Raw genomic sequence first — 25,440 nt, 5'->3', positions numbered from 1 at the left:
GTAATTCCTGAGCACTGCAGGGTGTAAACCCCCCCCCCCCAAAGGATGGAGGTTGAATAACCTCCTGATGGGCAGTGGTGTAACTGTTAAGTTCAGGTGTACTTCACCTGGAACTATGTCTAGAGTGCCCTCTGCAAGGCTATGGTTGGGAAAGAATGAATACATCTCTACAGAGCTGTTTTCAGACTCTAGGTTTGAAGAGGCAGTAGCTGGTTCATCTGCAGCATCTCCCTCATCTGATATACTAGCCCTGGCAGATAGATAATGGGGTTTTTTTTTTTTTGGATTGATGCCAGTGGAGAGTGGCAAATTATTGGCCTTGGGTTGGCTTTTTTTGTTTTTTAGTCTCTCTGTAGTGTTCAGAGATTACTCCTGGCCCTGAACTCAGAAATCCCTACTGGAATGCTCCAGGGACCACATGGGATGCTGGAAATCAAACTAGAGTCTGTCTGGGATTGGTACATACAAGGCAAATGCCCTACTGCTGTGATATCGCTCCAGCCCCTTGGGTTGACTTCTTTTTTTTATTGTAAGAATTTATTCAAGAGACAAAATTGATTAACATAATGAGGTAAACTAACATAACATAATATAATGACATAACATAGCATATAATATAATTGATATAATAATAATATATGTAAGTCAAAGAAAGTTTCTTATTAAAAACACATTTTTTCCATAATGGCTTACATATCTTTCACAGTAGTATTTTAGGTACATATTAACATTGAGTCAGGGGAATACCCATCACCAACTATGTCCTCCCCCCATTCCAGCTCCCTTTCTACAACCCATATACCCCACCATCACCCCCAGGGCTGCTAGAGTAGGTGGACCCCTCTTTGTCTGGCTTACTATTAGTGATCACATATCTGTTTAGTCCTGGAACCCTCCCTTGTTTCCCCCTCATTTAAGAGGCAGAGCTAGATAAATCGAGTTATGTGGTATGATTGGGGTACAAAATAAGAGGAAAAAAAAAGAAGTCAAAAGTCAAATATGCTGGGGCCGGGTAGGTGGCGCTGGAGGTAAGGTGTCTGCCTTGCAAGCGCTAGCCAAGGAAGGACCGCGGTTCGATCCCCCGGCGTCCCATATGGTCCCCCCCAAGCCAGGGGCGATTTCTGAGCACATAGCCAGGAGTAACCCCTGAGCGTCAAACGGGTGTGGCCCAAAAACCAAAAAAAAAAAAAAAAAAAGTCAAATATGCTGAAAATGGGCAGAGTCCCTCTAGAGGCTTCCAACCTCAGTTTGAGAGATGACGTGAAAAAGGTAATTGAGATACCACAACAATACAGAAAAAAATATCGAATTAAATAATCGGTGAGCACTACAGCAATAAAGACAGGCACCACACAATAATCTCGGTTCTTAAATCAAATCATGCTGGAGTGCAAAAAGAAAGAGAAGGACAAGACAAAATAAAATAAAATATTGGAGACATCAACCGTAATCTCCACACCAAAATAAAGACGTCAAAAAAAATCTATCAATCGATAAATAAACATGTGGAAAAATGATTGTTTTATGCTTTTTTTCTCCTTTTTTTTAATCCCTCTGTATAGGCACAGTAACTATTGGGGATATTGTAGAAGGAATTCCCTTGACCTAGGAGATACAAGGTTTCTCTACCCCTGAAGTGTACTGTCATGGGATTAACTCTAGACTCCTTGCATGATCATTTACTCTCTCCTTGCTGCTTTCGTGGTGTGTGGGAGACTTCTGCTTTGTCTTGGATGGTAAAATCAGACCTCTGTTTCTAGAGATCTTGGTGGCTGTGCAGCTCAGGGAATGGAGTTTATGAAGTCTTTTTTTGTGGTTCTAGCAGTTATGCTTCTTCGGTGTCGTTTTAATCCATCTTCTGTAGTTGGTGTTCTTGGTCGTTACGTTGCTCCTAGAATGGAGCCTGGGATAAAGTCTTTTGTTATGTTTTTGGAAGACCTATTCAGTTGCGGCTGCCTCAGTCAGACTTCTGGAATTGGAGCTCTTGTTTGTTGAACAGATCGTATAGCCTTGGGTTGACTTCTAATTTGATAACGTGTCACCACTGGAAAAGCACATTTACTTTTCAATGTGAAAGACATCTTAGGAAGTTTGGCCTGTACATTCTGTAATGCAAAATGTATGTAAAAGAACCAGAGTAACATAAAACTTCCTAAGACTGGGCCCAGAGAGATAGCACAGCGGCGTTTGCCTTGCAAGCAGCCGATCCAGGACCAAAGGTGGTTGGTTCGAATCCCGGTGTCCCATATGGTCCCCCGTGCCTGCCAGGAGCTATTTCTGAGCAACAGCCAGAAATAACCCCTGAGCACTGCCGGGTGTGACCCAAAAACCAAAAAAAAAATCTTCCTAAGACTAACACCAAACTGCTAGTATATATATCACCACTCATTTAAGGACATGGTAAAAGGCATGGTAAAAAGGCTCTGTGTCTTCATACTTAAACCAAGACACTATTATAGCCTTAATCTACCAGGGAATTATGGCCTAACCCATGTGGGGGTTATCATCCTAATCCACCAGTGGATCATCTCACTCATTATTGTTAAGGTCTTCTCAGGTTCATGTCCTAGGCTTCAGATGTAAAGGCTCCACATGTCATAATCCCACCAGGGAAGTGAGTCTGAAACAAGGGCCACAGCAGTAAATAAAACAAATAAGATATATGGGGGTGAAGCACATGTCTGGGGACCTCTCCAACTTGTAGAGCAAGAGGAAGAGACTGGTTGAGACCGCAGTATTTATTGGGAAGTTAAGACTCCCTGTGAGTTGGTGGAGGGAGCTAAGGTAAAGAATCTATCTAGAAATTCTTCTCGCTTTAATGGGTCTTTGACATGCAAAAGGGAAAGCCATCATTGTTTAGGGTGAAGACCTGTTAACCTGACAAATAACAGTCTTGCAAACCACAGTATTTAAAAAGGAAAAAAGGGAGGAAAAACTGGAGAAGAAAATGGAGTGTCTGCCATAGAGATAGGCTAGTGTTGGGGCAGAAGAAAAACTAGGAAAACTGATGTTGTGAAATGAACAGTGGTGAATGGATGTATAAATGAAACTGAACTATCAACAATTTGTAACTGTATCTCACAGTAATTTAATAATAAAAGTAGATGTACTATAAGTGTATGAAGCTCATTTACTTTTGGTAAACCATACACAGCCAAATAACCAGCAGCCAGATCAAGAAAGAAAATGCAAAGAGCCTCTGAAGCTCTCTTCAGGACCTCTCTCCAACCCAAGGATAATGTCCTGATTTCTAATCATATAGTTTAATTTTATATGGTTTGGGACTTTACCTAAGTGCAATTATGCATTTTTATATCCTGCTTCTTTAATTCAACATTCTTGTCAAATAGATCCATATTGTTCAATTATCAGTACTTTTTTTTTTTTTTTTTTGGTTTTTCGGGCCACACCTGTTTGATGCTCAGGGGTTACTCCTGGCTAAGCACTCAGAAATTGCCCCTGGCTAGGTGGGACCATATGGGATGCCGGGGGATTGAACCGCGATTGCAATCTTTCCTTGGCTAGCGCTTGCAAGGCAGACACCTTACCTCTAGCGCCACCTTGCCAGCCCCAGTACTTTAGTTTATCCTCCAAGCTGTACTCATTTTGGTTATGAACATTTGGAAAGTTTCCTAGTTGGGACTGCCAGGTGCCAGAATTAAGAAACTCTGTGAGGCAGGAGTTTACAGTACAGTAGGTTTATAAACAGTGAACCTGGGTTTAATCTTTGTCACCCCATATGGTCACCCTGAGCTTTCCAGGAGTGATCTCTGAGCACATAGCCAAACATAACCCCCCAAGTATCACAGGGTGTGTCCCCCACAAATTTTATTTGTTTTTGGGTTACACCTGGTGGTGTTCATGGGTTATTCCTGGCTCTGTACTCCTGTATTCAGGAATCACTCCTGGTGTGGTCAGGAGACCATATGGGATGCTGGGGATAGAATCTGGGTTTGACTGCATGAAAGGCAAATGCCCCTCTAGCTACTTACTATCCCTTCAGCGCTCCCACATTATTATATTTTAAATTAAGGATATATCATTTTTATTTTTGGGTTTTAGGCCACACACTACTGCTCAGAACTTATTCCTGGCTGTGTTCTAGGATCAAGTGGGCTGGATATAGGCAAGCTTCCTACACCCTACCCATTGTATTCTCTCTCCAGTTCTTGAATACACCTTTTGATAGAAACTTACACATCTTTCTCTTAGGATATATACCTAAAAATGAAAATGCTAATTAATGAGGATAAGCATGGGATCAACTTTTATAAGAAGTCAGTGTAAGAGTGGCCAGAGAAGTTGAACACTATTTTTGTGGGTTTTTGGTATACCCAGCAATGCTTAGGGCTTACTCCTGGCTCTTCCCTCAGTAGCCAGTCCTGGCAGGCTCAGGAGACAATATAGTTCGTGAAGGATGAAACCAGGTCAGACCATATGCAAGGTAAGTGCCTTACCAGCTATACTCTCTTTGCCTCTGAACACAATGCTGGTTTTGTGTGTTTACTTTTGGGTCACATGGGAGAGTTCTCAAGGTTACGCTTGGCTCTGCATTCAGGTATCACTGCTGCTGGGTTAGGGAGCCATATGGGATGAGAAGAATTGAATCCAGGTTAGCAGGGTGCAAAGCAAATAAATGCTCTACCTGCTATACTATCTCTCCTACCCTGAACTAAATGCCTTTTTTTCGGGCCACACCCGTTTGATGCTCAGGGGTTACTCCTGGCTAAGCGCTCAGAAATTGCCCCTGGCTTGGGGGGACCATATGGGATGCCAGGGGATTGAACCGCGGTCGTTCCTTGGCTAGAGCTTGCAAGGCAGGCACCTTACCTCTAGCGCCACCTGGCTGGCCCCGAACTAAATGTCTTTTAAGTAATTTTTATTGTAAGCAGTGTGAATTACAAGTCTTTCACGGTTATATTTAAGATACATAGTAACAGTGACCCTTTAATTGTAAGGTGAAACAAGAAGACACTCTGCACCATCCTGACTGCAGTATAGAATATGCAGATTCCAGAATCTTTAATACATAAACATGATACCAACAACAGAGACTGTGAAAAATAAAAGTATATTGGCACTACAGACAATGACCTGGATTGGACAAACTAGTTTGCCTGGAGCTTAGAGTTGGTCTTTTGCCAGGAAACTTCAGGGGTAGGGTCTCATTGTATTTAGGCCAAGGCTTTTCCTTTCCATGTCCCTCATATTTTGGTGGGCCTATGCAAACAATAATTGCCACTCTAACACAGTTTTTACTGTGCTCCTTTGACTCTAATCCTTAAGAAAAACAACCCACTTAAACTTTTGAGGTTAACTTAAACTAATATGCATGTGCATGGAAATGTAAAAAAGTACTTTGCCTTCAATGTTTAAGGAGTTACATAAGTTTTATGGCTTTAGATTGCTTTGTGTGCTGCTAAGAAATATTATGTACTACAATCTGGGGACTTGAGGGACAAAGTGATTGTACATGGGTTCTGTTTTATTTTTCTTATTGTTCTTTGGCTGAAAGTTCAAAGTTAAGATATCAGCAATGAGACTACTGAGAATCTGTTTATGGGTGATTGTCCTTCCACTGTAACTTTACCTTGTCCTCTTCCTTTGCATCTTTGTTCTCATAATTAAAAATAAAAAATAAAAAAAATTAAAAAGATACATAGTAACAGTGAACACCACCAGTGTTGTCCTCCCTCCACCCCTGTTCCCAGCATGCATCCCATATCTCCCCACTTTCCTCCCTGGAATGCTAATGTAACAGGTCCTCTTTTTGTATAGCTTGTTGTAGATTGAGTATCTTGATCCTGTTGTCATTGACTTTGGGTTTGGTATTTAGGGTCTGATCATTTTTTTTCTGAAGCCAGTGGGGGCTTATATACCGACTTTTGTGATACTAATGTTAATAAGTTCTGATAAACCATTGCCATCAGACCAGCCTGATCATTTTTTATTTCTATTCAATGTTCATACGACTGTTTGCTCCTCTTACCGTCCACTTTTTTTTCTTCTCAATTTATGAGGCAGAACAAGATGATTCAAGTTCTATGGTTTTGTTGGAAAAAAGAAAGCTGGGGGGGGAATTTGACTAGAAGCTATCAATATCAATTTAAAAGAAGAAAGGGGAAAAAAAGAAAGAAACTAAAACAAGCAACAATAAAAACACAACAGCAACAAAAAATAACAACAAAGCAAGAAAAAAGGGCATAGAGAAAATTTTAGATAGAAGACTCATTTGCTTATGGTGTTGATTTCATCAATATATACTAACATACATATGAAACTTATAAGATTATATTATCTTTAAAAATTTTGGGTGGGATTTATGCCACACTCAGAAGTACTCAGGGCTTATTCCAGGCTAAGTGCTCAGGAATCACTCCTGACAGGCTTGTGGGGGGGCTATATAGGATCCAGCCCAGGTCAAGTGTGTTGATGGCAAAAAATCTACCCACTGTACTATTACTTTAGTTCCCCCAAATTATAATCTTCAGTAAGTGTAGGTTAATTATCACTCAATAAAGCTACTTTATTTACTCAACTATTAGAGAACAGTTAAAACCAGAGACTTTGCTACCATGTTCATTATTTTTATCCTTTTTCTTTTTCATGTTCAGTTTTTATCTTCTAGCAATTTGTAAAATACATATAGCAAGAATAATATGAAGGTAATTACAGTATACTTATAAAGATTATAAAGAAAAAAAGAACTAATAATGTCATGAACTATTTATTTTTTAAACAATAGGTTTAGTTAAAATGAAACAGAATAAGGAGTAGCAATTTGCAATGAATCAAGAGAATGATTGACAGTTGTAAAAGTCTCATATTAACTTAGAAAATTGTAAATAAAAATATAATTGTGTGTTAACCATGTCATTATGTCATTTCTTGGTAATTAGATTAAAATTTCAGAACCAGAAATTTCTAATTTCTTTCAAAAATCCCCAGTAAGAACTTCTGTTTTACAGCAGGAAAGAAGGCCTGTTATTCAACCTGCATAGGCATAGGGAGGAATCCCTTTGACCCCTAGGCCAGTTATCTGTGAAAAGAAAAGAGAGAGAGACTGGTAGAAGGTAATTCCCAAATAGCAAAAAATTAGCATTTTTATAATTTACAATAATATATTTAGCCATTCATTATCTTTGTTTTTATTTCCTATCATAAAAAGACAGTGGGTTTACTTTGCACAAAACCAACACAGTTTCAATTCCTGCTACCCCAAATGGTACCTGCAGCCCCACCAGAAATAATCTCTCAGCACAGAACCAGGAGTAAGCCCTGAGCACTGCAGGATGTGGCACACACACATACCCAAAAATCTCAAAAGATTTACATTTCTTTTCTTTTTTTCTTTGTTGACTTTTTTTGGGGGGAGGGAGTCACACTGGGCATACAAGGCAAGTGCCTTCTGCTATACTATCTTTTGGCCCCCTACATTTATTTTAATCTGAAAGGATCTTTAATTGTTTCTTTGGAAAAAATTGCAAACATGAAAATATTCTTGTTTTATTTTTTGTTTGTTTTGGGGCCATACCCAGTAGTACTCAGAGGTTATTCCTGGCTCAACACTCAGAAATTACTCCTGGCAGGCTCGGAGGACCATATGGGATGTGGTTTTGTTTTTGGCCAAAAAGTGGTGCTGAGTGTTTAATCCTGACTCTGTGCTTCAAGATGATTTCTGATAATACTCAGGTGACAATATATAAGGTACTGGGGATCAAACATAAGTCAACCTCATGCAAGTCAAGAGTGCTACCCACTGAACTCTCTCTCCAGCGCCTATTTTGAATTTCTGATAATTTGTAGTCTAGAAAATAAAAGTACAATGTTTTAAAGTCTATCACGATGAGCTTAAAATGCTAAATGGTCCAGGCTAGAGAGATAGCTTTCCCTTTGGAAAGCACCAGGGTGTGATACCCAGGGTGTGATTGCCAATTTCATCATGTCCATCTGCACCAAACTGCAGAACAAGGAGCATGTGATTGAGGCTCTGTGCTGTGTCAAGTTCAAGTTCCTGGGTTGCCAAAGATCCACATCTGCAAAAAATGGGGCTTTATCACTTTAAAGACAGATATGATTGAAGACCTGGTGGCTGAAATGGGCATACCCCAATGGCTGTGGACCCTTGTTGGGCCCTGTTTTCCTGAGAGCCTCAGAGCTGTCCCTCTAGTCTCTAGCTCTCCACTCATTCCTTCCCCCACACCATCCCACTCTAGTAAATCCTCTGTCCTATCCCTTTCAAAAAGTGAAATGGAATGGTTTAGATTGAAGGATGAAAAAACATTGGTTAATCAGATGCTTAATCAAAGTTCTCACTTGCTCCTCAAAGTACAATGGCTCCATTACCTTGAAAATTCCACCAGCTTCTGGTTGCTTCACAAGGTCCTCAGGGGTCATTCCATCTCTGGCAGTGGTCACATACAGTTCTGAGTAATCCTTTCCTCCAAAGCAGCATGAGGTTGTTTTATCAACAGGCAACTTCACAGTCTGGAGTCTTTTCCCTAGATCACCAATTATTTTATTAATGTATCTACTTCATAGAGGAATAGGTCTGACAGTTCTGTGCTCAGATGCTCCAGAGCTTTATAGTCAATAGTACCTGAAGATAATGTGGTGCTAGAGGTTGAACTCAAAGCCAGGTGCATGTTGCACATGTGCTCTACTATTTGAACAATCTCTCCAGCCCTCACAAATACCTTCATTTATTATTATTATTATTATTTTTTTGGGGGGGGGCTCACATCCAGCAATGCGCTCTGAAGTGTGTTCTGAAGTACTCTCTGGTGGTGATTGGGAAAGCATACATAATGCCATATATCAGACAGGGGAGGGTTTCAGTTGCAATCAAAGCAAGTGTTACTTGGCCTTCTTCAGATGTTTTTGTTTGTTTTTGACAGAGATGCTTATAGCATACTCCTAGTTCTGTGCTCAGGGATCACTACTAGTAGGGCTTGGGAATCCATTCCTGGTAGGGCTTGGGAATCTATGAAGTACCAGAGATCAAACTTGGGTTAGCCATGTGCAAGTGCCCTACCTGCTCTATTATTGCACTAGCCCCATAGTTCAACATTTTGAACCCCTTGTAGAGTTAATATGAAATTTATGAGATTGTGAGCACAGCATATAATTTATTTTTTATTGGGAGGTAGGCACCCTCCCAGTGTTGCGGCTGAGGGCACATGAGACCAAATATCAAACCTTAACCTGTGACTTGAAAGGTATTTACTCTTCCATTTGACCACATCCAAGAACCAAGCACAAGCATGTTTATATAACCTATTTTCTCTGTGAATTGATTGAAAAAATAAAAGACACTGCTAAGCAAAACAAGTTTTATCACTTTGGTGCAAAATATTTGTCTTTTTTCTGTGGAGGTGGGAGGTCATACTCAATAGTATTCAGAGCTTTCTTCTGGTTCTGTGCTTAGAGATCAAGTCAGGTAGTACTTGGGACCATTGAACCTGGGTCAGCTGTGTGTAAGGCCCTACCTGCTCTATTATCTCTGCAGTCATAGACTTGGCCTTCCAAAATAATCCATTAGGGATAAGAAATAGTAGCAGATGTGCTTACTCTGCATACGGAAGACCTTGGTTTAATCTCTAACACTCCAATGAGATCCCTGAATCTGCTAGAGTGATCTCTTAACACAGAATCATAGCATCATCCTTTGTGGCCCCAAAATAAATAAATACAACACACAAAATTATCCAATATCTTCATTAAAATAGTAGTTTCTTCAGCCCCTGATGTCAGAAGGTTTCTAGACTGCAGGTATTTTTCAGTTTTTGGTGAGCTCACCCGTCTCAGGATCTAAACGAATCACTCTTCCTCCATTGTAACAGGCCACCCAGAGCTTCCCCTCGATATCAATACACATCCCATCTGGGATTTGTTCCTCTTTCTCCATCACATATATGCTTCTGCGGTTGGCTAAGGTTAACACAAACAAAAACACACAATGAAAATCAACAGGGGAGGGCCCGGAGAGATAGCACAGTGGCGTTTGCCTCGCAAGCAGCCGATCCAGGACCAAAGGTGGTTGGTTCGAATCCCGGTGTCCCATATGGTCCCCCGTGCCTGCCAGGAGCTATTTCTGAGCAGACAGCCAGGAGTAACCCCTGAGCATCGCCGGGTGTGGCCCCAAAACAAAACAAAACAAAACAAAACAAAACAAAAAAAAGAAAATCAACAGGGGACTCAATAATGAGCATCAAACAGTTATGACCTTATCATAAATATGGATTAGTTGGGATTTTGGGGGGGGTTGGGTCACACCCGGCAGAGCTCAGGGGCTACTCCTGGCTCTATGCTCAGAAATCACTCCTGGCAGGCTCGGGGGACCATACGGTATGCCAGAATTCAAACACCATCCTTTTGCATGCAAGGCAAATGCCATACCTCCATGCTATCTCTCTGGCCCCTAGTTGGGATTTTCTAAGGACCAGAGCATGAGCACCAGGCATAGAATGCTTCTAGTGCTTCCTAACTCCATCTAGAGACAAGAATGGGCTCGGGTCTACAAAGTAATTCTAAGTCATCAATCGAGATTCACACCCTTTAGTCTGGGTACACATCTATAAATTTTCAGAGAAGGAGAATATCAGAATGGCAGTGCTAAGGACTTAGACCTGGCTCTGCACTCATGAATAACTTCTAGAAGGGTTTGGGGAACCATATGGGTTGCAGGATGTAGGGAATTGAACCTGGGTTGACCACATGCAAGGCAAGCACCTTACCCAGAGTATTATGACTCTGGCTCCTGCTCTTGTGGTTTGACACCTTTCATGAGATGTCTCAAGCCTCCCATATTTTTTATTTTTTTATTTTTGGCCACACCTTTGGGCTCAGCTGTCACTCATAGCTCTGCACTCAGGAATAATTCCTGGCAGGTTGAGTGGACCATATGAGATGCTGGGGATCAAACCCAGGTCAAATGTGTGCAAAGCAAGTGCCCTACCTGCTATGTATCACTCAGGCCCTGAAAGCACTCCCTTCTAAATTCTTCTCAATCATTCCTTCCCTCCCATTTCCAACTCTAACTTATTTGGAGCAAACTAATAGAGTTGAACAATCAGCAACAACTTTATAAAAATGATTTCAGCTATCAGGGCTGAAGCAGTGGCACAAGTGGTAGGGTTTTGCTTCGCACGTGGCTAACCTAGGATGGACTGCAGTTCAATCCCCTGGCATCCCATATGGTCCCCACAGCCAGAAGCCATTTCTGAGTGCATAATCAGGAGTGACCCCTGAGTGTCACTGGGTATGGCCCCAAAACAAAATAAAACAAAACAAGAAGATTTCAGCTTTTGCCAAATTTAAATTTCTTTCTTTCTTTGGAGGTGCACCTAGTGACATTCAGGGATTACTCCAGGCTCTCCTCTCAGAAATTACTACTGGTGGTGCTTAAGAGACCATATGGGATGTTGTGGATCAAACCTGAATCGCTACATGTAAGGCTGTACCATCTGTACTATAACTCCAGCCCTGACAAGTTTTCATTTCATGGTTTTGTTTTTATTTTTGGGCCTCACCTGGTTGTGCTCAGAGGTTACTTCTGGTTCTGCTTTTAGGGGTCATCACTCCTGGCAAGGTTAAGGATTTAGAGATCTGCCAGAGATTAAACCCTGGTTGTACTCGTTTAAGACAAGTTCAAGTGTCTATCCAACCCCAACTAGCAGCATTTCATTTTATTTTTGGCTTTGGGGCCATACCAAGCAGCATTCAGAGGTTGCTCTTGGCTCTAAGCTTAGGGATCACTCCTGACAGTGCTTGATGTTCAGGGGTTACTCCAGGTTCTACTCTCAGGAATTACTCCTGGTGAAGTTCAAGGGACCATATTGAATGCCAGAGATCGTACCTGGGTCAGTCACATGCAAGGCAAGCACAAACCCCGTTGTACTGTTTCTTTAGCTCCAACCAGCATTATTTTAAAAATAATGAGAAAAAGAATGAGAAAAAGTGGGACCTGAGAGATAGCATAGCAGCATTTGCCTTGCAAGCAGCCAACGCAGGACCTAAGGTGGTTCGAATCCCGGCATCCCATATGGTCCCCCGTGCCTGCCAGAAGCTGTTTCTGAGCAGATAGCCAGAAGTAACCCCTGAGTTCCGCTAGGTGTGCCCCCCCAAAAAAAAGAATGAGAAAAAATACATACTGATCTTTCCTGTCTGTAGGTCATAGTCAAAGGCATCTACAGAGTAGGACAGGCTATCGATGTAGTAGAAGTTCTTGTGGTCAAGGGACCAATCCAAGCCATTGGAGATATCCACCTGGTCAAAGTACTTTTCTACATGGTGGTCAGGAAAGAGAGAGTACAGAGACCCTTGGTGACGTTCCAGAACTGCCGGGGCTATTTCCTCAGCCATGGTGCCTATAAAACCAAAGAACATTGAACTCATTGAACACAATACCTGATGAATTAGACAATATTTGCTCATATATGTATAAGGAAATCCATTCTAGTGATTCAATCAAGGAAACAGAGTCCCAATTTGTATCACATATATACTTAAAAAAAAAGACAAATGGACCGAAATGCTAGCACAGAAAATAGGGTGTTATCCTTGCATGCGGCTTATCTAGCTTCAATCCCCAGCGTCCCATATGGTTCCCCAAGACTGCCAGGAGTGATTTCTGAGTGCAGAGCCAGGAGTAATGCCTAAGAACCACTGGGTGTAGACCATGAACAAAATAAATGACAACTACCTTGCTTGCAGAACAAATTCACACCATATGATGAGAACCTATTTCCAGATAAGAACTACTACCACTATCTCAATCTCTCTTTCTCTTTTTTTTTTTTTTTTGTTTTTGAGCTACACCCAGTGATGCTCAGGGGTTACTCCTGACTATGCACTCAGAAATTGCTCCTGGCTTGAGGGACCATATGGGATGCCGGGGGATCGAACTGCGGTCTGTCCTAGGCTAGCGTCGGCAAGGCAGATACCTTACCACTCCATGCCACCGCTCCAGTCCCATTATCTCAATCTCATTTTCTTTCACTAAGCACAATCTGGCAGCTGGTGGCAGCAGTTCACCATCTCTGGTGAATTCTCCATTTTATTCAACAGACAATCCTAGACTGAACTCATTACATTCTGAAACTTGCAAGTGAACAAGAACCATGGTGCAGATGGACATAAAGTCAACAGAAACCGTTTAGCTCAGGATCAAAAGGCAGAAAACTCCTGTCACTCAGAAATTGCAAAAATTCCCCAGGCCATTTTCCATTCACTTTTCTCCATTCTCTCATGTTCTGATCCCTGGGAAATTTGCCAGCAAAGTAGAAGAGTAGAATGGTCAGCAATGGAAAAATTTTCAGGATTAAAAATCCTAGGAAAGGAGACTATCTTCTCTATTTGAAAAAGCTGCAGCAACTCAGGGCAGAGCTTTTCCTTTCTGTCTTCAGGACACTTGGCCCCCTCTAGTAGAATCCTGGATGTGGGTAGTTTCTTGCTGGGGGGATGAAAGCGATAGCAACATGACACAGAAAGAGTCAGGTAATGAGTGAATAGAGATGTTGCTCAAGAACAAGAACAAACAATTCCCCTCCAACACTGTTTGTGAACATCAAGGTTCATCCTCTACTAGGACAGGCCAGGATAAGTTTCTAATCAGCATAGCAGAGACTTTGTGAAAGAAACTAACTCCACGTTAGTCAAAGAGTAACCAACGTGAGGCTCTATGTGGGACAGGTTCAAGGAACATTGAATAGGAAGGCTAAAATGTAGTCTACACCTAAACATAGAAATGCTCATGAAAACAACTGTTTTTTTTTGTTTTTGGGCCACACCCGGCGGTGCTCAGGGGTTACTCCTGGCTGTCTGCTCAGAAATAGCTCCTGGCAGGCACGGGGGACCATATGAGACACCGGGATTCGAACCAACCACCTTTGGTCCTGGATCGGCCGCTTGCAAGGCAAACGCTGCTGTGCTATCTCCCCGGGCCCGAAAACAACTATCTTAACAGATATAATCCAGAGACAATCTCATGAAACAATACCCAAAATGTCCAGAATACAGGCCACAATTATTTAGCAACATAAAAAATGTTAAACTTTTTCTCAATCAGAAAAACTTCAACTGCAAAAGGAAAATATTCCACAGAAGCAGAAAAGGAGATGGCTCAGCTATTGAAGTGATTTGACTGATACTGAAAGCAGTACTTACAGGGGTTGGAGAGACAGCATGGAGGTAAGAGGTTTGCCTTGCATGCAGAAGGATGGTGGTTCCAATCCTGCCATCCCATATGGTCCCCTGTGCCTGCCAGGAGCGATTTCTAAGCATAGAACCAGGAGTAGCCCCTGAGTGCTGCCGGGTGTGACCCAAAAACAAAACAAAACAACAGAAACAACAACAAAAAGCTTATGGCTGAAACCACACTCCATCTGAAAGTACTACATAGGAAAATGGGCTATAAAGCTGGGAAGTTTGACTAGCAGGAGCCCTTGTTAGAAGGCCAGTGAAGCTGGTTTCACCAACAGACCGCTCAGGGTCTCAGAGAAAGAGAAACTGGAACAGGAAGTGAGTGCCCCTTCACCTGATGCTTGGCAAGAACAACCTGGGGCCCAGGTTCATGCGCAATTAATTGTGGGACTGAGCGTGGAGAGGCAGACCTGGGTGAGTGCACCAGCCTAGGCTTCACTGAGGCCAGTGTTTCTCCAAGTGGGCGACACTGCCCCCTGGTGGGCGAATGCTGGGTTGATTTAGAGGGGCAGTGTTTGTCTTGGTGCAATTGTGGAGTACTTTGATCCTTTTGAGAAGATAAATTTCTAGGGAGCTACTGAGATTCTTTTCTGAGAAAAGGACAGTAGGCCAAGGGAACCTCTGCTTTAAACTGTCGAATAATCCTGCCTTTCCTGAGGCACAGGCGCCTCTCAGCAACTCTGGAAAGCTATCACCTCTAAGAAACAGTTCTCATGTGTTCTTTGGGAGAGGCCAGAAGGGTCGCCAAAATGTATATGCAGGGCTTAAGCGATAGTACAGGGAGTAGGGAAGGCATTGTTCTTCCACTCAGCCTACTCAGGTTACATCCTCAGCATCTCACATGATCTCCCAGGCACCTCAAGGAGAATTTTTTTGCTTTTGTTTTTGGGTCACACCCGGCGGCGCTCAGGGGTTACTCCTGGCTCTATGCTCAGAAGTCGCTCCTGGAAGGCTCAGGGGACCCATATGGGATGCCGGGATTCGAACCAGCGTCCTTCTGCTTGAAAGGCAAACGCCTTACCTTCTGCTATCTCTCCAGCTCTCAAAGAGAAATTTTTGAGTTCAGAGCCAGGAGTGAGCCCTGAGCATCAGTCAGATGTGGACCAAAAGCCAAAAACAAAACAAAATAAACTCAAAATGTATACACAATGTCTAAAAATTTAAGGGTTCTCTAATGGGTTAAGAACTAGGGGGAAATACCTGAGCACCTCTGGGTATGCCCCAAAACAAATCCCCCAAAAAACCCAAAAATAGAAACCTTGGTGCTGAAGCAATAACTGGGTTAACCCAGGCTAAAAACTCAGGCCTCCTAGGACTTCTTTATTTTTATTTAATTTAACAGAACTTAAGTTTGTTCGTTTGTTTTTGGTCTTTGGGTCACATCTGTACTCTAGGGGGGCAGTGCTCAGGGAATAAATCAAGGGTCAGCCAGGTGCAGAATAAGCATTTTACATCCTGTATCATATATCACTCTTACCCCAAAGTTAAAATTTATTTAAAGCTCTGTATAAGTCGTTCGAAAAGTAGTCTAGTAAAACTTGAGTTCAAAAATGTGTAAGACAAGGGAGAAAGTGATGAGTGTAGGGTTCTTTGCTTGCGTTTAAAGTATTCCCTTGAAGAGGATATTAGTGCAGGTCTGTGGACACTGATGAAAGACTGGCATTGAAACAATGTATTTGTTAAACCAATCATAAAGAACTTTGTAATTCCACAGTGACTAAATTTTTACAAAAGTTTCTTTTTTTTGGGCTCCCTCCAGAGACATTGATGTTAAACTTTGTTATTTTTTTTGTTTTTGTTTTTTGGGTCACACCCAGCGTTGCTCAGGGGTTACTCCTGGCTGTCTGCTCAGAAATAGCTCCTGGCAGGCACGGGGTACCATATGGGACACCGAGATTCGAACCAACCACCTTTGGTCCTGGATCGGCTGCTTGCAAGGCAAACACAGCTGTGCTATCTCTCTGGGCCTAGTTTTTTTTTTTTTAAGGCTAATCAAGTGAAGCAGTGGAAGTGGTGAAGGAACAAAGAAATCTGTAACTGGCAGTGATCAATTAATTGCAAGCACCGGGGCCGGAGAGATAGCATGGAGGAAAAGCGTTTGCCTTGCATGCTGAAGGACGGTGGTTCGAATCCCAGCGTCCCATATGGTCCCCCGAGCCTGCCAGGAGCGATTTCTGAGCGTATAGCCAGGAGTAACCCCAGAGCATCGAGTGTGGACCAAAAAACAAACAAGAAAGATCACAACTTTATCTGATAGAACTATATTCCTGTTTTTTTTTTTCAGGTGAACTTTTCTAGCTATCTTCCTAACCTAGCATTAAACTTATTTTTTGTTTGTTTTGGGGTCACATTCATTAATGCTTAGGGTTTTCTCCTGGCTCTGCACTCTGGAATCACCTCTGACATGCTCAGGAGACTATATATGGTATACTGAGTCTGGGTCGGCTGTGTGCATGGGAAGCATCTACCCGCTGTGCTATGGCTCCAGCCATAAAGCTACTTAAAGTTGATAAGTATAGAGTAGTGATATGAGAATACGTAACCTTTCTTTGGAGATTTATACTGAAGTATTTGGGCGTATAAAGGCATGTGATATATATATAAAACTTCCTTTCAAGTAGCTTTGGAGAATAAAGTACTTATTAGAGAAAGAGACAACAAGTGGAACCCAATGGTCACCAAAAGTATACCTAGAAAAAAGGCATTGAACTGTAGTTTGTACTATTACTGTTTTTCCTTGCTAATTTAAAATTATTTTCAATGTAAATATCATTCACACGTCATTTCTATTTTCAAAGTTCGTTTAAACCGCAAAACCATGATACTAAGGAGTCTCTGCTAGAGATAAGTACAAAGGACTAATCTATCTGTAAATTTTTTGTCTTAGGATTTCTTTCTTTCTTTCTTTTGCTTTTGGGCCACCCCAGGTAGTGCTCAGTAGTGACTCCCGTTTCTGCACTTAGAAATTACTCCTGGCAGGCTCCAGAAACCAAATGGGATACCAGGGACTGAACCCAGCTTGGCTGCATACAAGCAAATGTCCTACACACTGTGCTATCATGCCAGCCTAGTATTTCTGTTTTTAGGGATATAATTTATTGAATCAAATGCAAAAGAAGAACCCAAGACTCATTAAGAATAATACTTAACAGCCAGAGACTATTTTTTTTTTTTTTTTTTGGTTTTTGGGTCACACCCGGCAGCGCTCAGGGGTTATTCCTGGCTCTATGCTCAGAAGTCGCCCCTGGCAGGCACAGGGGACCATATGGGATGCCGGGATTCGAACCACCATCCTTCTGCATGAAAGGCAAACACCTTACCTCCATGCTATCTCTCTGGCTCCAGCCAGAGATTATTCTGTCATATTATAGTTTTCTTCAGAGTTCAATTAGAAGGAGCCAAAGATAAAATATACCGGGGCCGGCGGGTGGCGCTAAAGGTAAGGTGTCTGCCTTGCCAGCGCTAGCCTAGGACGGACCTCGGTTCGATCCCCCGGCGTCCCATATGTTCCCGCGCATAGCCAGGAGTAACCCCTGAGCATCATCGGGTGTGGCCCAAAAACCAAAAAAAAAAAAAAAAAAAAAAAAAGATAAAATATACCAGCAATGTATCTCCCAGCAGGGTCTACTTTTCCATCATTGAATCGATTGTTTTTCTTGTCTTTATCTACGATGGCCAGGGTGACCACCTCCTGTTCTTCCCAGTTCAAGGCACAGAACTTTGTACCAATGGTGGCGACATAGCCTCCAGACTGGCGCAGGGCCACATTGCTGACCGGAGCATCTGTAGAGATAAAAAGCAGAAGCCAAGTTGCTGAGTAGCTCATATTGGCCATCAGGCTACTTGGAATCACTTCAAAGAATTCCAGTTTTGGGGCCAGGGAGATAGCTCAAAGGGCTAGTGTGTGCTTTACATGTTAGAGGCCTGGTTCAATCCCTGGCACCAGATTTGGGAGTAGTTAATGGTGGGAGTGTCCTTTACCATTTGGGGGGGGGTGGATATTCCCAGCAGTGTAGAATTTACTCCTGAATCTATGCTCAGGGGTAGAACCTGCTGCACTATTGCTCTGACCCTTCCTTCTGTTGAGTACTGAAGGCTCAACATGTGCCTTAACTGTACGTGCCTGAGCACAAACTGTTGTTCTGGGTAGCAGATACAGAAAGGAACATCAAACTTACCTCTTCTCCACACCCCAATCTAGTGGGAGAAGCATAAAAGTCAGATCAAGCATAGAAGACGTGGTTCCTAATGAAGGACACCAAACCAAAAGTCCCAAAGCAAGTGATGCTCAATTTGCCTGAACTCCAGAAAATTTAGAGACTCAAACAACTAGATGCTATGATATGTAACTCCCCATTCTATACAGCATTTGTATTATATTTGACCCTATCTTATTTGTATGTAATTACAGTTTCTTAAATCTTTTTTGGAGGTAAGAATAATCCAAATAGGGGCCGGCGAGGTGGCGCTAGAGGTAAGGTGTCTGCCTTGCAAGCGCTAGCCAAGGAAGGACCATGGTTCGATCTCCCTCCCCGGCATCCCATATGGTCCCCCCAAGCCAGGGGCAATTTCTGAGCACTTAGCCAGGAGTAACCCCTGAGCATCAAATGGGTGTGGCCCGAAAAACCCAAAAAAAAAGAATAATGCAAATAATAAACAGAGAGAAATGTAGGTACAATGATAAAGCCATGCTGTCTTCACTCTGTTACTTCACTTTTGCATCATTAAATTTTGGATGCAAAATTCTTTGAAGGGAAGTATTACTCCTGGCTCTGCGCTCAGAAATTACTTCTGGCAGACTCAGGGGGCTGTATGGGATACCAGAGATCGAACTCAGATCGGCCACATGCAAAGCAAATGCCCTACCCACTGTGCTATCACTTTGGCCCTAGAAGCAAACTTCTTATTGCCACTTTCCATTTCTTTAGTACCAACAGTTGTTGCTGGTTTTGGAATGACAGAGTGGGTGTAGGGTTGACATACACCTCTCTCTGGTGCTTATACTTGGCCTTAGTGCTCCTCAAGGGCTTTACTTCACTAGTTGTGTTCATTCACACTGTAGTTCTGGGGAGTGGTAGTGATGGAGGTCAGTAGGGAGCTTACTAGGAGTTGCACTCCTTTTGCTGTGTTTACACACAGCTGACTGTGGATGTACCATCCCCCCCAAAAAAAAACTATAAACATAATGTGTGAACACAACTAGGGAAGTTGGGAAACACACTCAGTTATGATGCAAGAAACTACTGACAGTCCAGGGGATCACGGAGAGCAGAGCTGCCAGGATCATGCATTGTGGACTGAACTCTAGACCTTTTGGAGACAAGGCAGGTGTTTTACTTAATTATTTACTTTTTTTTTTTGTTTTGGTCACGTCCAGCAGTGCTCAGGGCTTACCCCTGGTTCTGTACTCAGGGATCACTCTTGGCTGTGCTCAGGGGATCTTATGCAGTGCCTGGGAGGGATCAAACTGAGGTCAACTTAACCCCTGTACAATTTCTCTGGCCAAAGCTGGCATTTTAAGCCATTGACCTATTATCCTGGATACTCCTTTAAAGAGATAGCACAGTTGGTAGGGCTTTTGCCTTGCATGTGGCTGACCCAGATTCAATCCCCACCATCTCAGATGGCCCCCAAACACCGTCAGTGGTAGTAATTCCTGAGTACAGAGCCAGGTGTAAACCTTGAACACTGCATGGTGTGCCCCAAGCCCCTCTCCCAAAGAGCATTGCCTCCTCCAAGGACTGCGACCAAAATGCGCTTGTGTGCTGCATACAGTTCTACAGGCTGGAAGGCCCAGGTTCTATCCAGAGCACCACATATGCCCAAGTATTAAGTGACCATCAAGCACTGAGCCAGGAATACCCTCTGAGCACTTCTGGGTATGTGTCCTGCTTCTGAATGTCCTCAGACATAACTAATGTGCCCCACAAAGTATGGGAGCATTGCAACCCATATGTGTGACCCACACATCATCATGGTAAACTTCTCATCTATCAGGAGAGTGGAGCAATAGTACAGTGGGCAGGGAGCTTGCCTTGCATGTGGCTGACCTGGGTTCGATCCCCAGCACCCCATATGGTTTCCTAAACTCAAGAGTGATCCTTGAGGGGCCAGAGAGATAGCACAGTGGCTTTTGCCTTGAAAGCAGCCAACCCAGGACCTATGGTTGTTGGTTCAAATCCTGGTGTCCCATATGGTCCTCCATGCCTGCCAGGAGCTATTTCTGAGCAGATAGCCATGAGTAATCCCTGAGTGCCGCCGGGTGTGGCCCGAAAAACAAAAAAAAAAAGAGTTATCCTTGAGTGCAGAGCCAAAAGTAACCCTGAGAACCATCTGATATGGGCCCCCCAAAACCAAAATCCCCTAACATTCAAAACTACAAAGAGAAGGGGGGAAATAAATACCTTAGAAAAGTATGGATATTAAATGGGGGATGTGTCTCAGTTCTTACAGCATGTGAGATCTCCACATGCACTGAACATAGTTACTGAATTCTGCTACTTGGGATCCCTGGTATACTCAAAGAGTGTGTGATCTCCGGCGCACCTTAGCCTGGTATTTATTAGCACTTCAACTAAAGTTCAACCAGGGGTCTAAGTACAGTAGGGAGAGTAATTGCCTTGCCAACCTAGGCTCAACTCCAGGTATCCCATATTGTCTCCCAAGCTTGCCAGGAGTAATTCCTGAGTACAGAACCAGGAGTAACTCTTGGTGGGGCACTGCTTAGGCATAGCCCCAAAACAAACAAACAAACAAAAGTTCAATTAGCCCACAACTAGTTGAATGAACTCTAGAGATCTACCCCATTAGCAGTGCAGACAGCCAGCATGTGCATGCGCTACTACCAGGCATGTGTGCAACAAAAGGGATATATTATTTTATTCTATTTTGGGATTTCAGCCAGCCATGCTCAGAAACTACTCCTAGCTGGGTGTTTGGGGTTACTCCCTGCATTTCTCAGGGGGACTCTGTGGTACTATCCCAGCCTCCTACATGCAATGTTAAGCCCAAACCTGTTGAGCTCTCTCCAGCTTGGAGAGAAAAGGTTATTTGCAGGGTCAGAGAGATCAGATAGGAGGTCAGGGACTTGCCCTTGTAGCACCTGGACTATGACCCTCATTCAAATCTCCAGCACCACATATGTTCCCCCAGTATCACTAGATGTGGTCCCCAAACCCAAAATTTACAAAATTAAACAAATTCAAGCAACACAGGTCCCAGCATGGCACGACTTGACACACTCGATTGAGCACCGAATGATCCCAGCCTGGTTGTCCAAATATAGATGGGAATGGCCCCCCAAAAGTTGCTTGGGAGTCTCTGCTAAAAAAAAAAGAAAAAAGAAAAAACATTTCCTAAGCATGTAAGCGATTCAAGGTTTTGGGTGGAGTGATTTTTTTTTTTGGTTTTTGAGTCACACCCAGCGGCGATCAGGGGTTACTCCTGGCTCTGTGCTCAGAAATTGCCCCTGGCAGGCACAGGGGACCATGTGGGATACCAGAATTCGAACCACCATCCTATCTGTGTCAGCTACTTCCAAGGCAAATGCTCTAGAGCTGTGATTTTAACTCAGGAATTGTTCTTCTCTCTCTTCCTAGGAAGACCAGAAAGAAAACTCCTTTCTCAGAGTTCATCAAGCCCACACCCTGGGACCAGAGATTGAAAAACCTCATTCTTTGGGAAGTCTCAGATCTATTACAAATTACACTTGTAACTCACTGTAAATTCTATGTTGGTCAGTGAACAAAGAGCTCTAGCTGATATTGTTTTTTGGGAGGTTGGGGCCACATCCAGTGGTACTCAGTGTTTACTCCTAGCTCTGCACTCTGGAATTACTCCTGGTGGTTCTTGGGGGACCATGTGGGTAGCCCAAAATTGAACCTGGGTCGACCTCATGTGTAAATTATCTGGGCTGTTAAATCCTTTGCTGGGTATTTGTGAATCCAAGAACAGTCCCCAGAATGAGAAATTACTTCCCATCCCCTTGTCCCCTTTCGGGGGGAGACCTTGGTAATATTTATCCACAGCAAATAATAATCCACACAGACAAGAAGGATAGGGTGTAAAAGATTGGGCAAAGAGAGCGAGAGAATCCTCTTGCAGCCTGCAGCTTTCGCAAAAGAACCCCTCTCCCCTCTCCCTCAAGCTATTTATTGCCAACTCCACAGCGCCCCCACCTGGAAGGGCTAGGTGGGGCAATAGTCACAGAACAATCCTAAGGAAATACTTTTATATACAACAATTCCAAGAATAATCTTATGGAAACTTTTTCATATACTACACTCATGCAAATGTATTACCTGCAATACTATCACTTTGGGCTCTGGCTGATACAGTTAAAGCCTAAAAGTTCATTTTACATTCAGAATAATTGTAACTTATTTTGAGGGTTTGGGGTCACAATCAGCTGTGCTCAAGGGACACTATGTGGTGAAGGAGAATTAAACTCAGGCTGGATGCTACATGAAAGGCAAACACTTTATTCTATTGTACTATCTCTCCAGGTCCTATAATATTAAAGCTTTGGGCTGAAGAGATAGAACAAGAGGTCAGGTATTTATTTGCTTTGCAAGTGGCTGGCCCCAATTTGAATCCCTGGTACCACATTCAGTCCTATGAACCACTGAGCACCACTGGATATAACCTTAATAGCTAGCAGTGGTACCCCTGGATCTTGAACACTGCTGGGGAATCCCCTTTTAAACTGTAAAAGTGAAAGAAAATAGCTCCATGGCTAGCTCAGTGGCTGGAGTACATGCTTTGCATGCAAGAAGCCCAGGTTTGATCCCCAGCTCCACATGGTCCCTGGGCACTACACAGAGCAATCCTTGAGTACAAGAAAGAGGAGGAGTGGGAGGAGGAGAAGAAGGAGCAGAGGGGGAGGAGAGGGTGGAGGAAGAGAAGAAAACCTAAGACCAGATAAGATAGCCTTTGTGCTGTAACCAGGTAGCCAACTTTTTCTTTCTTTCTCTTTCTTCTTTCTTTCTTTCTTTCTTTCTTTCTTTCTTTCTTTCTTTCTTTCTTTCTTTCTTTCTTTCTTTCTTTCTTTCTTTCTTTCTTTCTTTCTTTCTTTCTTTCTTTCTTTCTTTCTTTCTTTCTTTCTTTCTTTCTTTCTTTCTTTCTTTCTTTCTTTCTCTCTCTTTTTCTCTCTCCCTCACTCCCTCCCTCCTTCCCTCCCTCCCTCCCTCCCTCCCTCCCTCCCTCCCTCCCTCCCTCCCTCCCTTCCTTCCTTCCTTCCTTCCTTCCTTCCTTCCTTCCTTCCTTCCTTCCTTCCTTCCTTCCTTCCTTCCTTCCTTCCTTCCTTCCTTCCTTCCTTCCTTCCTTTCGCCACCTCTCTGTCCCCCTGTTTTATTTTTGTTTGTTTTTTGAGTCACACCTGGCAGTGCTCAGGGGTTACTCCTGGCTCTATGCTCAGAAATCGCCTCTGGCAGGCACAGGGGACCATATAGGATGCCGGGATTCGAACCACTGTCCTTCTGCATGAAAAGCAAACGCCTTTACCTCCATGCTATCTCTCCGGTCTCACGTAGCCAACTTTCAAAGCTACTATCTTATGTCTCTTGTAAGAGCCTATAGAGCCTCTTTCTGTAAACAAAATAGAGAATGTTACCCCTCAGCAAAAGAGAAAGAGTATTGACCATCCAGCCTTGATATCTGAGTCAGAGTAGGAAGGAGAGAGTTTGGACAGAGTAGAAGCCAATAATAATTAGCTGTGAAACATATTCAGTAGGTTTTAACCAGAAGGTCCCTGGAATGTCAAACTCCTGCTGATTGCCACACCCCAGAAAAAAAAAATGATGCTGCCTTGGCAGATCTGAGCCACCATCGATCTTCAGCCTTACCCACAGTTATTCGCTGCACTTGCTTGCTGAATGAATCCCACCGGCAAACCTTTTTTGCAGGAATATCCACAAAAAGCAGGGAGTTGGTTGCTTCCTCCCACACAGGGGATTCCCCACACCGGCAGTTCTCCAGCAAAATACATTCAGTCTTAACAGAAGACATTGTCATGTAGATCTACTGACAGTAAGAGAGACAAAGTGAAATGTAATCCCAAGGAAGAAATTCAGCTAACAGTGGGCCTAAAGCCTTGGTAAAATTACAATGCAGACTGAGATGGGCTATTTGGGGGGAGGTGGAATGCCAGAAGCTACTTCTGACTTCGTGTTGGGGTTGCTTGTGGCTGGTTGTGCTGAGGGTCAGCAAGGAATCATGCAGGGCCAGGGATTGAACCCCAAGCCCCCTATACATAAAGCCAGTACATGGAGTTATTTCCCTAGCCCTGCTTTTTTTTGTTGGTTTTGTTGTTGTTTTTTTTTTGGGGGGGGGGCCACACCCTGTGACACTCAGGAGTTACTCCTGGCTATGCACTCAGAAATCGCTCCTGGTTTGGGGGACCATATGGGATGCCAGGGATCGAACTGAGGTCCGTCCTGGATCAGCTGCATGCAAGGCAAACGCCCTACCACTGCGATAGCAGCTGCATGCAAGGCAAACGCCCTACTGCAGCGCTATTGCTCTGGCCCTCCCTAGCCCAACTTTTTGTTTTTGTATGTTTTTGTTTTAACTAGAATTGAAAAGGATGGAAACAGTTTTATCAAACCAGAACCAGATATACAACATGACAGGAGAAAACATGCATGAAAAAGAAGAGAGAAGATAAGCACAAAAGAATATCTTTAATCAACTCACCAGTGCGTTTCTCCCCAAGCTACTTTCGAGAGAGGGAAAGCAAGACTCAGGACAGGAACTTGCCCACTGTGCAGCTCAAAAAGCAAATGTTCAGGCAGGGAGAGGCTCCCTTTTAAACAGAACCTCATCCTTGTGGGCAGATGCAGTCAGCTCCCTTATTGGTCCCTCTAATCCTCCTGCCCCAGCCAACCAGAGTCACTCAAGCTCTTTACCAGGCAAGACCTTTCTGCTCTGCACCCCCCTCAAGTGTTTTTTTGGACGAAGGGAGTGACACTTTGCGGTGCTCAAGGCCTGCCATATGAGCAGAGTTCACAACTGGTAATGCTTGCCATGATTGAATCTGATTATTGCCTGTAAGTCAAGTGGTTTACTTAAACCCTGAAGTGTTTGTGTACCCCCCCCCCAATATTTTTATTCTATGTTTTTGTTTTTAGGTCACAACTAGTTGGGAGTGGTGGGGTCATTTCCTTCGGGACTCTGGGATCCATGCAGCGATGAGATTGAACCCAGATTCAATATATCAATCAAAGCATACAGGTTCACTCT

General features: G+C 43.2%; 2 protein-coding genes across 3 annotated transcripts in view; one reads left to right on the top strand and one right to left on the bottom strand.

Moving 5' to 3' along the window:
• The window catches only part of ELK1 (ETS transcription factor ELK1), a 679,088-nt gene that overhangs the window by 607,090 nt on the left and 46,558 nt on the right, over nt 1-25,440 (top strand). The gene's annotated exons all lie outside the window — the stretch shown is intronic.
• On the bottom strand, nt 6,715-24,972 carry RGN (regucalcin). Of its 2 annotated transcripts, none has more exons than XM_049767328.1 (7): nt 24,895-24,972; nt 24,045-24,222; nt 17,803-17,985; nt 12,153-12,368; nt 9,799-9,930; nt 8,347-8,501; nt 6,715-7,039 (listed from the first exon to the last, which is right to left on the bottom strand). In XM_049767328.1, exons 2-7 carry the CDS (start codon nt 24,211-24,213, stop codon nt 6,989-6,991), a joined length of 906 nt encoding a protein of 301 aa, XP_049623285.1. In that variant the 5' UTR covers nt 24,214-24,222; nt 24,895-24,972; the 3' UTR covers nt 6,715-6,988. The 2 variants fall into 2 exon arrangements, with proteins under 2 accessions (XP_049623285.1, XP_049623284.1); XM_049767327.1 differs by having other exon boundaries at nt 24,045-24,219.

This window comes from Suncus etruscus, chromosome X (genome assembly GCF_024139225.1).
Source record: "Suncus etruscus isolate mSunEtr1 chromosome X, mSunEtr1.pri.cur, whole genome shotgun sequence".
Classification (NCBI taxonomy): Eukaryota; Metazoa; Chordata; class Mammalia; order Eulipotyphla; family Soricidae; genus Suncus; species Suncus etruscus.
The sequence above is the reverse complement of the archived record's forward strand: the minus strand, read 5'-3'. Positions and strand labels throughout refer to the sequence as shown.